The following is a 13,033-nucleotide window of genomic DNA, read 5'->3' as shown; positions in this document are numbered from 1 at the left end:
TGCCCAGAACAGGATCACAACGCATCCAACGAAGTGCTTTGCGTGTACCCTCATGCCCAGTAACTAGCGAGCCCCTTAAGATCGCACGCACGCGTCTATAGCTAGGGATTTTCAGGTATGAAGTACTTTTACGTACCACAGTGGAGGCGGCGTCGATGTCGCCTCCACTCTTTTCAATGACTCCAGAGCCCACCCGTCTAGTCGACATGTACTTGAGGTCGATAATCCGATCATGGAGATGTTTTAAATGGGAGCAGTTCCTAGTCAGCATTGCATCTGCAAGCTCTTAGCATACCACAGCTTTCGCGGAATTTCCCTGCGGAAATTATTGTCGAAAGAAAACGGGCGGACGGAGGGGATAAAGAAGTACAATACTCGCTAACAATGCTACGGCTTCACTTAATTCGGAGCCGGACCACTATCAGTCTCTTACACTCTCGATGTATAATTCTAGTGGGCAAGGGTCAACCACTTCAAGTCAACCGGTGGGTTACCTCCGTCCTTGAGACCCTTGGATACAACATTAATATGATGAGGCCTTCACTACGTGGTATGTTGCCTCGTCAGAAGCTTACCAGGTACTTAATTGTTTGGCATATAAACATTGGCCCTCTTTCTCGCCACACTAATTGGCTGTCAATCTCTATGCAGGCGGACTGGGAGGGATCACTCGCCTGATAACCTTAATGCATCCTTGGAGAATCTCATTGATATATCTTGAGGTACCTTACTTTGATCGTCTTGCTCAGGCCATATTACTCGAGTCCCAAGGTATCGGGGTGATTCCACGCGTGGATTGAGTTCCGGGAGAGTTTGATAGACATCGCCGAGCAGTACCAATGGGACCTAATCCGAATCTAGACAGTAAATCGCGAGCATGCTTCATTACCACTTCGGAGCGCCAACAGTGTGCTTGGAAGTCGAGAAGGTTCTAGATCGCAGAGCTTTCCTCAGCACTGAAATCGCACGCGAGTAAGAATTTCAGTTTATTTATTTTTTTTTCTTATCCATTGGATTATTTTACTATATTTCATTTTCTTTTGTCCTTGCCTTCAGGGGCTTAGCCAATTTGACAATATTAAGGATTGTCAAGTCAGGGATGAAGTTTATTTTGTTATCGTGGCCCTTGGTAGAACCGCCGAAGCCGCTTGCTTGTTATAAAAATAAATAGAATTTAACAAGGCACCGTATCAACAATTAGGGCATTGCATTCTGAGCTGAAGACACGGATGAAATCGAAATAATAGAAAACATTAAAAATAAAAATAAAAAAATAAAAAAAAAGAGACAGAAAAGAAAGAAAGAAAGAAACAACTATGCCGCACGTGGAGCATCTTCGTCATACTGCTTTACGATTAATGTCTCCCTTGTTTACATGTCCCCATCTTCAGGTATGTTTGTTGGCGGTAAGACATCACGATGGCAAATCCTTGTCTTGAGCATGGATCTCGCACTCATAAGCCATACTATGGATGGGAAACCTCTCCTAGCTTGATTCTTGCTATTCTATCAATTTTTAGGGTTCGATATGACCCGGAGGTTGGGTGATGCTGTGCCTACCCCCGATTGGACGGATGTGAAATTGACATGGACAGAGCGACAGAAGGCGATCAAGTCTTCCGGAATCCATTGAATCTCGATAGAGTTAAATCAATTATTCGGCAAAAGGCACCGACTTACGAATCAGGACCCAGTCCCTGCAGGTCGAAGAATTCCATTCACGGCGTGCGTCGCGATGGTGATAACTATGCCCCACTGTCATGTTGATCACGGAGTTCAGGTATGCACGGCAAATCCGACGGTGAAAATAGAATATATAAGTATTAAAAAGCAGTGGAAGCTCTGAATTACCCTTCATGAGTCTCTCCCTGCTTCTCTTGAGACTCTTCATGCGGTGTTGGGGCCATCTTTTTCTTTTAAATTCCTAGTTTGGCACAGTTCGAGTGGCCCCTGTGCTAACACGGGGATATATACGGCCAGGAGTTGCACCAGGGTGGAGGGTCAATTGCGTTTCTCGCCCTTCTTTCTCTTCCTTTCGCTGGAGTCTTTTCCTTTGTATAGTCTTCTTGAAGAAGAATTGCATAATGCTGTTCTCCGCCTCTATATTTCGAATATTTTCCTTATGCCTTCTTATCTCACACGCCTGGGCAGGCGGAATTGAAGACTTGGTCAACTCGTTAATGAAACCTGTGGAAGATTCTATTTCCCTGGCGCCGCTAGACTGGGTCCCTCATTCAAAGTGAGTTCGGTGTTATCCTTTGCTGTGCCCTCCTAAGTTCTTAACTATTCATTATGGTAGGGGAATACCGTTCCCTATTAAAAACGAAACTGCGGAACCATGGAGACATCTTAACAGTGCTCCCGCGACTCCCTCGGCTCATGCGCCCATCGCCAGTGCTTCTAGCTGCTCATCTAATAATGGCTCATCTGGCTATTGGTATGAGAAGACTGAGCATAACGACCAATCATCGTTTTTGAGCTCGGAGTATAAAGACAGCTACAAGGTTTTCCGGAACGTTGTAAGTGATTATAAAGCAGACAACACAGGAAAACAAGATTCCGCACCTGCTATTCAGAGAGCCATCGAAGGTATGCACTACTTACCAGGCATATATTTTGGACAAGGATAATTGCTGAGGGTGAAGTGTACTGACAGCGGGGGCATCAAACGGGCCTTCTCGGAACTCCAAATCTATGGGCACGACGGGACAACCGGCGGTAGTGTATTTACCGGGAGGAACATATCTGTTACAAACCTCTCTGCAACTCTACACGGGAACCGTGGTGGTCGGTGACCCGACAAACCCACCCGTCTTGAAAGCCGCTTCTGGGTATTCTCTGGACCACATCATATACGCCAAGGATCCTAATCATGAAGGGACGAACAATTTCTACATTGGCATTAAGAATATCGTCCTGGACTCAACCGGGGTTGATTCAGCTAAATCCCTGGCCCTCCTTGACTGGACTGTGAGCCAGGCAACACAACTGACCAATGTCGCGTTCCATATGCCAACTGGCAGCAAACATACTGGCTTGACGACGCAGTATGACTATAATAGTAATATTATTTTGGTAAGACCCAGTTTCAAACTCACTATCAGCATATGGCCCTAACAGCATGCAGAATGACCTCTCGTTCAGTGGCGGCGGTGTAGGGATGAAGCTGAGCGGGCAACAATGGGTTTTCAAGAATCTCACCTTTACTGGGACGACTATCGGGGTAGTTGCAGGAGGCACCGACATTATCTTCTTAGGGTGCCGCTTCCAACAGGGGGGGATAGGCATCAATGCGACTGAGACCTCGGGCTCCTTGACCGTGATCGATTCCAGCGCTTCGGGCCTAGACACCTTCATCACCTCGAATGACTCCGGTGGTGCAGGTAACGCAATCGTCTTGGAGAATATTCAGAGTTCTGGGGTAACGGTTAGTCTGGGAGGTAACGCTGTGCTCACAGGAGGTGTAGCGGACACCTGGGTCCATGGAACCATGGTAAGCTGAACCTGCCAATAAAAAAGGATCAACTTCTAACTGGTTCCGGCAGTACAATTCAGGAAATTTTAACAAAGAGCGTGTTGAAGGGAAGATTGTCGTAACCAATCGGGCTTCATCTCTGCTCTCTGGAAATAAGTATTACACGGTTTCGCCGCCGACTTACCAGGAATACCGATCAAATCAGGTTCTGAATATCAAATCGGTATCATCTAGTCCTGTCTATGGAGACGGTCAGACAGATGACACGGCAAATATCAACAAAATCCTGTCTGAGAACAGAGACTGCAAAGTCATTTACTTCCCGGCTGGTACCTATATTGTTACGGACACAATCTTCGTCCCTAGCGGTACGCGAATCATTGGAGATGCCTTCGCTTCGACTATCAGCGCGGTTGGCAGTAATTTCAAGGACGAAGGTTTTGTTCGCGTTATGATCCGCGTCGGGTACCCAGGAGACATTGGAGTTGCCCAGTTCAGTGACATTATGCTTACTGTTGGAGACATTTTGCCAGGCTGCCAATTAGTGAGTTCTCCACTATCTCCAACTCCACGCCCCTTGTACTAATAAAACTTCAACCATTAGGTGGAGGTCAACATTGCTGGAAAGAATCAAGGAGACGTCGGATTCTGGAATGTACATTTCCGTATAGGAGGTGGAGTGGGCAGTAGGGTACACAGTGACTGTACCGGCTCTCCTGACAGCTGTAAAGCTGCTTACGGACTACTCCATCTGACGGGTACCTCCTCTGCTTACATCGAGAACATGTGGGGATGGACGGCAGATCACGATCTCGATGGATCTAGTACGCAGACTATCTCCACTGGCAGGGGTCTTTTGGTCGAAGCTACTGCTGCCACATGGCTAATTGGCACCGGCTTTGAACACCACACTCTCTATCAATACAATTTCGAGCACGCACATAATGTCCTTGCCACCATGCAGCAGAGCGAAACCCCATACTGGCAAGGTGTAGGAAGCACACTTGCACCGGCTCCATGGGGAAATCACCTGAGTGCAAGTGATCCGGACTTCTCATGGTGCGCCGGGGATGATGCGACCTGCCGTATGGCGTTATTCGAGCGAATTAATGGTGCATCAAACCTCTTCCTTTATGGAGGCTGCAACTGGGCATTCTTTAACAACAATGGCGGTTGCAATGGCAAGTGTCAAAAGAACGCTGTCCAAATTATTGAATCATCTGCGGTGTACTTGTACGGCACGAACACCAAGAGCACGGCAAATATGATCCTGGAAGGATCGACGACGATCGCAAAGGAAGATGATAATGCTGGTGGTTGGGGCGGAGTAATTGCGGCTTTCTTGTACAAAACGTGAGGGAGCCTATGAGGAGGATGATCAAAGGGAAGGGGGAAGGCATATATATACAGGTTTTATCATTCTGGTCAATGATAATCAAACCGGTGTTTATATAGATAGATTGTCACATATGGCGGCTGCGTGCACACTTGACATGTCTTTGCATCGCATCATGTCCTTGCATTTATGCTAAATTACACATTTACTATGGGCGCATGGTTTTGAAAATTTATTCTTGAAGCTTCGATCAAAAGCAAGAAGAAAAAAAGATACAAATTAATTGGGGATGTCAAAGACCAGCCAGTCATTTACCTGTCTCTCACTCTGTCTCTGATCAGCAAAGTACTACTAATTAGCCCGTTGGGGCAAATAAATCACATGTAGCGTCTATGCCCTACAAACATTGTTATCACTGGTTCGGGCCGCAAGCCACCCCTATGGAGTACTGATGGTACCTGAACACTTCCGGTCTTGTTCCATGGCCCTTCTCACCATGCCAACACACTCATGCAAGGCGTAATGCCTTGCCCAACCATATTGCTTTTTTATCCCTTCCTGACAGTTTTATAACACCAATAGCATGAAGCCATGTTGAAGACAAATTCTAATCCGATCGATCGAGTTTCAGCGACCGGTGGCTGGGATCCGAGGTGGCTGGGGGTCTCCCGTCCAACCAGTCCGTCTTGACCCAACCACCTCACTATGGACAGCAGCGATGTCCGTCGCTTGACAACCTCGGGCTACTTCGCCCTTGCGTTTTGATTGAACTTATCGACGCTTAATATCTCACTCAGAATTTCAATACCTGCGTCTTGGGAATGCCCATTGCATACCATTCGCTGCAAGTGAGCCGTTCACATACATTCCCCCGTTGTCTTGAGCCGTCATGCTTGCTTCGGGGTCCGGGAATGTAAGTCTGAGGACCGTCAGCTGTAAGTACAATTTGGAATTTGCGTTACCTATCTCATGATCAATTCGACCGACCGACCGATTGACCGAAAGTTCGGTGTGCTAATTCCTCGTAGCAAATAGGCCGCAAGTACTACGTTCTGAGGATCAACAATCGGTTGCCGCTTCGGACGACTACTATTCTTTTTCAGATCGCACTTCTAGTTCGAGATCTCCGAGCAACGGAAGTCATGCTACCGTTGTGAGGTATGCCACGCCGATGTCCCACCCTGTGTCTCACAATTCATCCCCCGCCATCTCGAGAACGCATCTAGGCCCGCCCATGGTTGGATCAACCTCCCGCCTAGAGCAGCCAGTGAAGATACCAAACGAGAACAAAAATGCGCCATCGCCCGCTGTGAGTACCGTTCGCTCTGTGCAAGACAGAGAAGTTCACATGAACCCAATGACCGAGAGCGCCAGTCGCCAGGTCCCAAGTGACAGCTATGCGGGACCTCCACCCACACCTGGCATGGACGACGTTCCATACATCCGATTTGCAATCAACCAACTTACACGCGAAGAAAATTCTCATAGCTTGCAAAGACCGAGCTCGGTTGCAAGCGAGGACTACCCGGCTGAGCGTCTCATTTGGGACGAAGGATTGGGGCATTTCATCCGCTCGCCTGAATCGCATAATACACACCCCGCCCAACAACCATTGCTGCAGCACCCCTCACCAGAGCCAGTCGATAGGTCCCTTCCGGACTCGGTAGAACCGGAAGCCTTTGTCGCAGTCGAGCCTCCAAAAGATAGTTTGCTCTATCCACGCCTGGACTATGTGCCACATGTGTTACGGCCATGGGGCCTTATTGCAGTCATCTTCTGCTCTTTGCTCATGATCGCCGGGATTGTCTTCTGTAACGTATGGTCTCAGAGACACCAGGGCTTCTGGGATTATGATGGCCAAGGTGGTGAACGGTACTTCGTTGTTCAATTCCTCCCACAAATTTTGGCTGTCATTATCACGGTTTGGACTTTCGTTATCCAGGCGGCAGTGTATCGTACAATGCCGTTTGCGATCATAGCCTCGGAAAAGAAGTCAGGTCATGTTTTGCATCGTTTACCAATTCTATCGCAGAACTTTTTGGTTCCAGACTTTTCGCAGTTTCAACATGGGGAACCGTTGGTCGGGCTCTCTTTGGTCTTAATATGGATATCGAATGTGATCACGTTGCCACTGCTAAGTTGCTTTTTCCAAGCAAGGTGGTTCTTCGTCGATGGGCAAGGGACATGGCGTTGGACTGCTGTACAGGATGTCGGCTGGACACTGGTAGCGATATACGGACTACTGACCGTTGCATTGGTTCTACTGATGTTTCGCTTTCTTCGCACTTGTTCGGGACTAATATGGGATCCGGTGAGCCTCGCTGATCTGATCCCAATCATTCAACGGTCCAATATCTTGCGGGATTTTGAGCAATCAGAAATATTGCCCGATGTAGGCGAGTCACTCAACCCTAGAGTCCTCCGGCTGGGCTACTGGCAATTATCCAGCCGTGAAGCGACGTTCTACGGTATCGGTGAGGTTGCAGCGCCGCTGGGAAACCCGTCTCTCCACCTCAGCGAAAAGAGCCGCGAAAAGCAGCCATATGGTTTATCCAGGGTTTCCTACGACATAGAGCAGCAGATCGGAGAAGGGAAGTATGGCTTCGATGAGCACATGTACTCGCCATCTGTTCGTTACCGGTGGACTCCATGGTTCCTTCGAGACACCTTTATTGTCGCATGGACAGTTACCATCGGCGCTCTTTTTATCGCCTTTGTGCTTGTCAGCTTTCTCCATGACGCCATTAAAGGCGGATTCCCACCACGGTTGCCCACACTGCCGTCGCCTAAGTCCTTTTCCTCCTCCAACTTCCTGTACAGCTTCATCCCAGCACTCATCGGGAACGTCCTTTTCCTCGCGTGGCAGCCTATCGATGTGTATTTCCGTGCTCTACAACCATTTGTCTCGCTTTCCTTTCCGCAGGGTGCACCGGCCGACCAAAGCTTGCTACTGTCTTATCCGTCGTGCTTCCCCTTCCATGTGACAGTACTAGCTATCCTCAACAAACACTATAAGGTGGCCTGGATCTCCTTCATGAGCGTTGTGTCGGCTGCTATTCCTATCTTGGCTGGTGGTGTCTTTATCGCTCTCAACTACCCTTCAGAAAGCGAAATCCGCATTGCCGCTCTTATGCCGGCATTCTACGCCATGGTTGTGTTTTGCGCATTATACACAGTGTCCTTTTTGTGTATCTGGCCCGGTCGCCGCCGCTACCTGCCCCATGATATCAGCACGCTCGCCGATCTGATAAGCTTCCTCTACCAGAGCCCTCTGCTCTCGGATAAAATACTCCGTGAGCCTCGGAGCAAAGCTGATCTTGTTACGCGACTGGTCATGGCACCTCCTGGAGACAGGGACCATCCCATGTATGGCTTTGGAATTTATGTGGGACGTGATGGCAAAGAACATCTTGGCATTGATCGCTTTCATCGGTCGGGTCGGGCAGACATGCTGATTACAACGGGGTCGATGAAATGATAACCAACGTGCTTGGGGCTCGTTTCCCTTCGCAACTCCCTCCGTTCTGGAGAGGGTGTCTATTCTATCCACAGCCCATGTGGTGCATTCGAGTTGTTTTTCCTACGAGGGCACTACTCGCCCAGCATTTGACGGCGTATGGTTCAATGATTGTATGATTGTATGATTCAGTATGGGTGATATGAAATTTCGGTTTACGTTTGACATGATGGAGGAAGGTAATGATTGATAATGAGATATGCTGATGATTTATGTTGATTCCATATTGCGCCTTGAGATCCCCAAAAGAACCTTCTATGTGTCCATAGCTCAGATATAATAGTTCTTTGCTTTTTGCATATTTAGATACTACATAACAGAGTGATGTCATTGATCATCTCGCCGATAAGATAGCCAGGAATCCTGACTCATCCACCACGTGAAGGATCAGCTAAGCTACTTTGGGCCGAGACTCTTGCCCGGTTTCTTGCCCACGGAACACGATATGACTACTTATGTAGGTCAATGTTTCTAGGCTCCAGCTTACTCTATAAGTATCGCTCGTATCGATTGTCAAGACCCCTTGGTGATTAGAGTCTCGATGAACGACTTCGCTGAGAGATTTGCGTGTTGTATATACTACAAGATCTATGCAATCGAATCCATACTTACTAAAGCCTAATCTCCTTATCGCTTTCTTGATATCCACACATGATCAAAATTACCTTGAGTTGTCATCATGGTTTACCGTGGGAAACCTAGCACAGGCTGTCAAAACTGTCGATCTAGACATATTAAGGTATGCAGTTGGTTTACTTATCTGGGACTGGCATCGTGCTGATTGCTGCAGTGCGACGAAACTCGTCCTCACTGTAAGGCCTGTATCCGGACCGGCCGGATATGCCCCGGATATCCGCACCCACTCGATGTTATGCTAAGAGATCGAACGGCCTTTCAACGCAAGAAAAGTAATGTTTCTAAGACCAGGGCAGTTAAGTCCACAAAATGCAAAGAGGGTTCGAAAGAGCTGTCTCCTCCATTGACAGCGTCAGGGACGACTACGTCGCCTTCTACTGCATCTACTACATCATCCTTGAGCTCCCCAGAGGTGGAAAGCTCGCCTGTCTCCGTAAACGTTGTGGGAGCTCTAAACCCTAATGTTCCAAGCACTTTACCCCTGCCTTTAGAGAGTACAGTTACCTCTTTATTCTTCAATTCCTATCTTTATCAGCCGAGAGACCCTCTCATTCGGATTGGGTTTATGGAGCTTTTGCCCGATCGATACTTCAATGCCCGGCCTGGAACTCCTTTGTATCTGGGTACACTGGCCGTGTCATTGTTTTCTGTCTCGGCCTGGACAGGGGATCGCTCGTTTCTCGGCTTGGCGGAGCAGTTCTTCGTGAGAGCTTTGTCGAAGACAAGAGTAGCCTTGCAGGGTAACCTTGGTAAAAATATGTTCGAGACTATAATGGCAGTTCTTTTGCTGTCTGTCTATGAGGTGAGTCCGAAGAAATCCGATGCTTACTTGATGATTAGATTAATAAAGATATTAGGAGTTTTCTGCTGTTAAGGAGCACAGAATTGCAGCAAAAACTCATCTGCAAGGGGCGATTGCCTTGGTCAACAGCGGCTACATGCCACCAAGTGAGGATGCTAATTCGCAAATAGTAACAAACTCAATACAATGTCAAATTGTCTGTTATAAACTCTGAAAGCCACTGGCACTGTTGCTGATAGCCTGTTCTAGATTAAAGCCTCGACGGGACCGGCTTATCCGACCATCGAAATGCCAGATGTGTGGCCCATGACAGCACCAATACCGCAGTCTGCATCCTCACAGCTGACAGCCGCTGCAACTGAGTTAGTAAATCTTAGGCAGGTGTGGGATAAGTTCGCATCACAACCGGAATTATACGGCGCAGACGAAATCAATCACATATTCTCCATGGCTATGGTTCTCGACAGCAAACTTTGTGCCTGGACATGGGCTCTTCCCCAGCATTGGGCCCCCGTGCCGGCAACCATGGTACCCCAATCTGTTCGCGAGGCAGGTATGTTCAGAAATAGGTGCGACTGTTATACGGAGATGTGGATAGGGAGCACATGGAATACCTATCGAGAATCTCGCATCGTTGTCCAAAACATCATCCTCAACTGCCTCCGTCTGCTCCCAAACCTTGGCACACCGGACAGGGTTGAAACGGTGATATCTACTATCAGAGAAATGGCCACCGATATCTGCGCTGCAGTTCCCTTCTTCTTAGGCAGCCAGACAATGTCTGTTCACTTGGACCCCTCCAAGGTTGAGTATCCCGAAGCTGAGGAACGCCGGGTGACATCAGCCCATCAACAGACAGCTCCCCTTCTTGGTGGCTGGTTAATTCGGTCTGAACTTGAGTATCTTTGCTCGCCTGACCTATGTTTGCCTGATGAGCAGCAGACTTGGGTTAAGAGCCAGATGCACAGAATCTGGCGAATCTACACATTCGAATCCCGGGTTATATGATACTCTGGGATGATTGTCTCATGGGTTTCAGCGTCGAATACTTTATATATAATGGATGACTATGCCCGGCACATAATTTTTCTCTTTCTCTTGTTTATATTACATGAGGTGACCACTGGGTGCCTTGACCTGCCTCATTTGGCGTATGCTACGGCATTGTACTATAGCCGCCAGATTACAATACATATATTATGATGGCTGTGGCATATCCACGAAACATATTGGACTGGATGACTCAAAAAGTGCTTCCAGACGCTTCCAGCAGCAACAATTTACCTGCCTGAGGCATAAGTCACATGACTAGTTATATGTCGCGAACTCCGCATTCCAGCTTCAGATCTCCGCTCCATCCGACTCACCTTCCCCTCGCAGGCTCACAGATCTGAGTTAAACCCAAAACACACCAAGACCACAATTCTTACCAATCGACCTCTCTGCTATTACCGACTCAACAAAAAACCACCCTCCAATTACCCACCTCGCTATAACAGAATGTTTTCATTCTTCCGCCGGGGTTCTCCCCAAACCCCCGAAACCCCATCTGACCAAGCAATCTCACAACAAACAACAACACAAATTAGCCAATCCCAACCACAATCCCACAACCGAAGACCAGAGTCCGAACCCGAACTAAAATTTATCAACCCCCAGACGAAATACAAGCTTCTCCTGGGCGGCCTCACATTCTTCGCCTTCTCGCTATGGACCACCCGCCGCGCCTTAAACAGACGCTATCTCGCCTCCGTCCCACCTTTCTATACATCTTCCCTCTATCACAAGCCCGGCGTCAGCGGCGGCGCGGAAGCCTTTGAGGCGCTGAATCTGGCGACGTTGAATGTGCTTTCCCTAGGCATGGCGGGCACTGGGGGTATTCTGTGTGCACTGGATATTAATGGGGTCGATGATATGAGAAGATTTGTGAGGAGGGGTTTCTATAGTGACGGTGGAGATGTAACGAAGGTGGACAAGGAGCTGGAAGATGAGGTTGAGGCTTGGGTGGGGAATGTGCTGGGGGAGAAGTTTGGGATGGAGTTGAAGAAGGAAAAGGAGAAGGAGAGGAATGAGAATAAGGCCTGAGAATGTAGTCGGTTGAGGATCTGTCGGATCACTTTTATGGAAAATTCGATTTGGAACGGGATGCCATAGGACGATTTTAGGGCTTGGTTGGCGTTGATGTGTATGTCGATTGCCGTGCATATATGGAACTGAAATACCCCACTTTTGTATTGTATGCTTATGTATAGGAATTCAATAATGATTGACTGAAGTCAAAATTTGATGGTGTTTTAGGGATGATAGTCGTCTCCATATCCGCTGTTAGGGTCGCATTTCTAGAAGCCCTATACGGAATGCTTTAAAAGCTTAATTTCTTACATTTCAGCCGTAGCAGTCCTCGATAGAGCACAATGGATAGTTATTCGTAGGTGTGGGTCTTACAACCCTCTCACAACTGAGCTTCATACCTAAAACCAGCCCCTGAAAGTGCAGACCTTCGACACTATCCATCTTATCACTACAATGGATTTCCTTCCCCCGCTAAGCCTCTATCTCCCTAGGATCATGGCCATTCTTGGTAGGACCAGGGTCGCAAGTTGCGTTGGGCTTAGAACAAGCCCCCTCTCCAACCTTGTGCTCATCCACGAAAGCCCTAACTACGACCATGGGGAAGTACAATTCATCAAGACGGACGCAGCATCAGATCTACCTTGAAGACAGAGGCATTAAAACTTGTACAGGCCTGTCCCATGTCTTGAACAAGGAATTGATGGTACTGTCACAAGGCTTGCTATATGGAAAAACTGAAAGGTTAGAGATGCTATAGAAGGGCTCCAGGGCCGATTGTTCGGTTGCTTATAAAGCTCTCCAACAGGGTGATCAAAGGATCACATTCATCTAAAGACGTACAAAGGATCCTAGTTTCTATGGTGAGTGAGGTTCTGATCCAGAGCTCTGTTAATGGCTGATCTGGTTGATAAAGCAGCTTGACACCTCCGTCTGCTTACGAAGGTATTTATGGAAACAGTGCCTTATTACCTTGTAACAAAACCGCTTTGCGAGCTAGTTTATATTGGAAAGGTTGTCAATGTTTTGGATTGTTGGACTAATCTGCCTCCTAGATGGACACACGTTGAGATATAGGCGTGAATCGATACTACTATGTAATTACTACGAATCGTGAAGGGAGAAACAACAGTTGGCGATGGAGATCAACTGTGCCGAGGTCCAAATACTGGCACCTAAACAATCCCCATGGGTCCG

General features: G+C 47.9%; 4 protein-coding genes across 4 annotated transcripts; all 4 read left to right on the top strand.

The window, feature by feature from the left end:
* Positions 1 to 2,084: 2,084 nt before the first annotated feature.
* BDV38DRAFT_291307 (glycoside hydrolase family 55 protein) lies at positions 2,085 to 4,859 on the top strand (the record flags this gene model as incomplete). Its single annotated transcript, XM_032061714.1, has 6 exons — positions 2,085 to 2,239; positions 2,300 to 2,589; positions 2,657 to 3,075; positions 3,128 to 3,493; positions 3,546 to 4,019; positions 4,080 to 4,859. The coding sequence occupies 6 exons, from the start codon at positions 2,085 to 2,087 to the stop codon at positions 4,830 to 4,832; spliced, it is 2,457 nt and encodes an 818-aa protein (XP_031915675.1). The 3' UTR covers positions 4,833 to 4,859.
* Positions 4,860 to 5,120: 261 nt separating this feature from the next.
* Positions 5,121 to 8,321, top strand: BDV38DRAFT_45236 (DUF3433 domain-containing protein). The gene is made up of 2 exons (XM_032063381.1): positions 5,121 to 5,746; positions 5,840 to 8,321. Exons 1-2 carry the CDS (start codon positions 5,701 to 5,703, stop codon positions 8,287 to 8,289), a joined length of 2,496 nt encoding a protein of 831 aa, XP_031915674.1. The 5' UTR covers positions 5,121 to 5,700; the 3' UTR covers positions 8,290 to 8,321.
* Positions 8,322 to 8,791: 470 nt separating this feature from the next.
* BDV38DRAFT_45238 (Zn(II)2Cys6 transcription factor domain-containing protein) lies at positions 8,792 to 11,020 on the top strand. The gene is made up of 4 exons (XM_032063382.1): positions 8,792 to 9,067; positions 9,119 to 9,766; positions 9,822 to 9,962; positions 10,016 to 11,020. Exons 1-4 carry the CDS (start codon positions 9,008 to 9,010, stop codon positions 10,772 to 10,774), a joined length of 1,608 nt encoding a protein of 535 aa, XP_031915673.1. The 5' UTR covers positions 8,792 to 9,007; the 3' UTR covers positions 10,775 to 11,020.
* Positions 11,021 to 11,266: 246 nt separating this feature from the next.
* On the top strand, positions 11,267 to 11,851 carry BDV38DRAFT_280961 (uncharacterized protein; the record flags this gene model as incomplete). Its single annotated transcript, XM_032059431.1, has 1 exon — positions 11,267 to 11,851. One exon carries the CDS (start codon positions 11,267 to 11,269, stop codon positions 11,849 to 11,851), a length of 585 nt encoding a protein of 194 aa, XP_031915672.1.
* Between the last annotated feature and the right edge of the window lie 1,182 nt (positions 11,852 to 13,033).

Source organism: Aspergillus pseudotamarii (assembly GCF_009193445.1).
Source record: "Aspergillus pseudotamarii strain CBS 117625 unplaced genomic scaffold BDV38scaffold_15, whole genome shotgun sequence".
Taxonomy (NCBI): Eukaryota; Fungi; Ascomycota; class Eurotiomycetes; order Eurotiales; family Aspergillaceae; genus Aspergillus; species Aspergillus pseudotamarii.
Note: the sequence above shows the minus strand (reverse complement) of the source record. Positions and strands in the feature narration are given on the sequence as shown.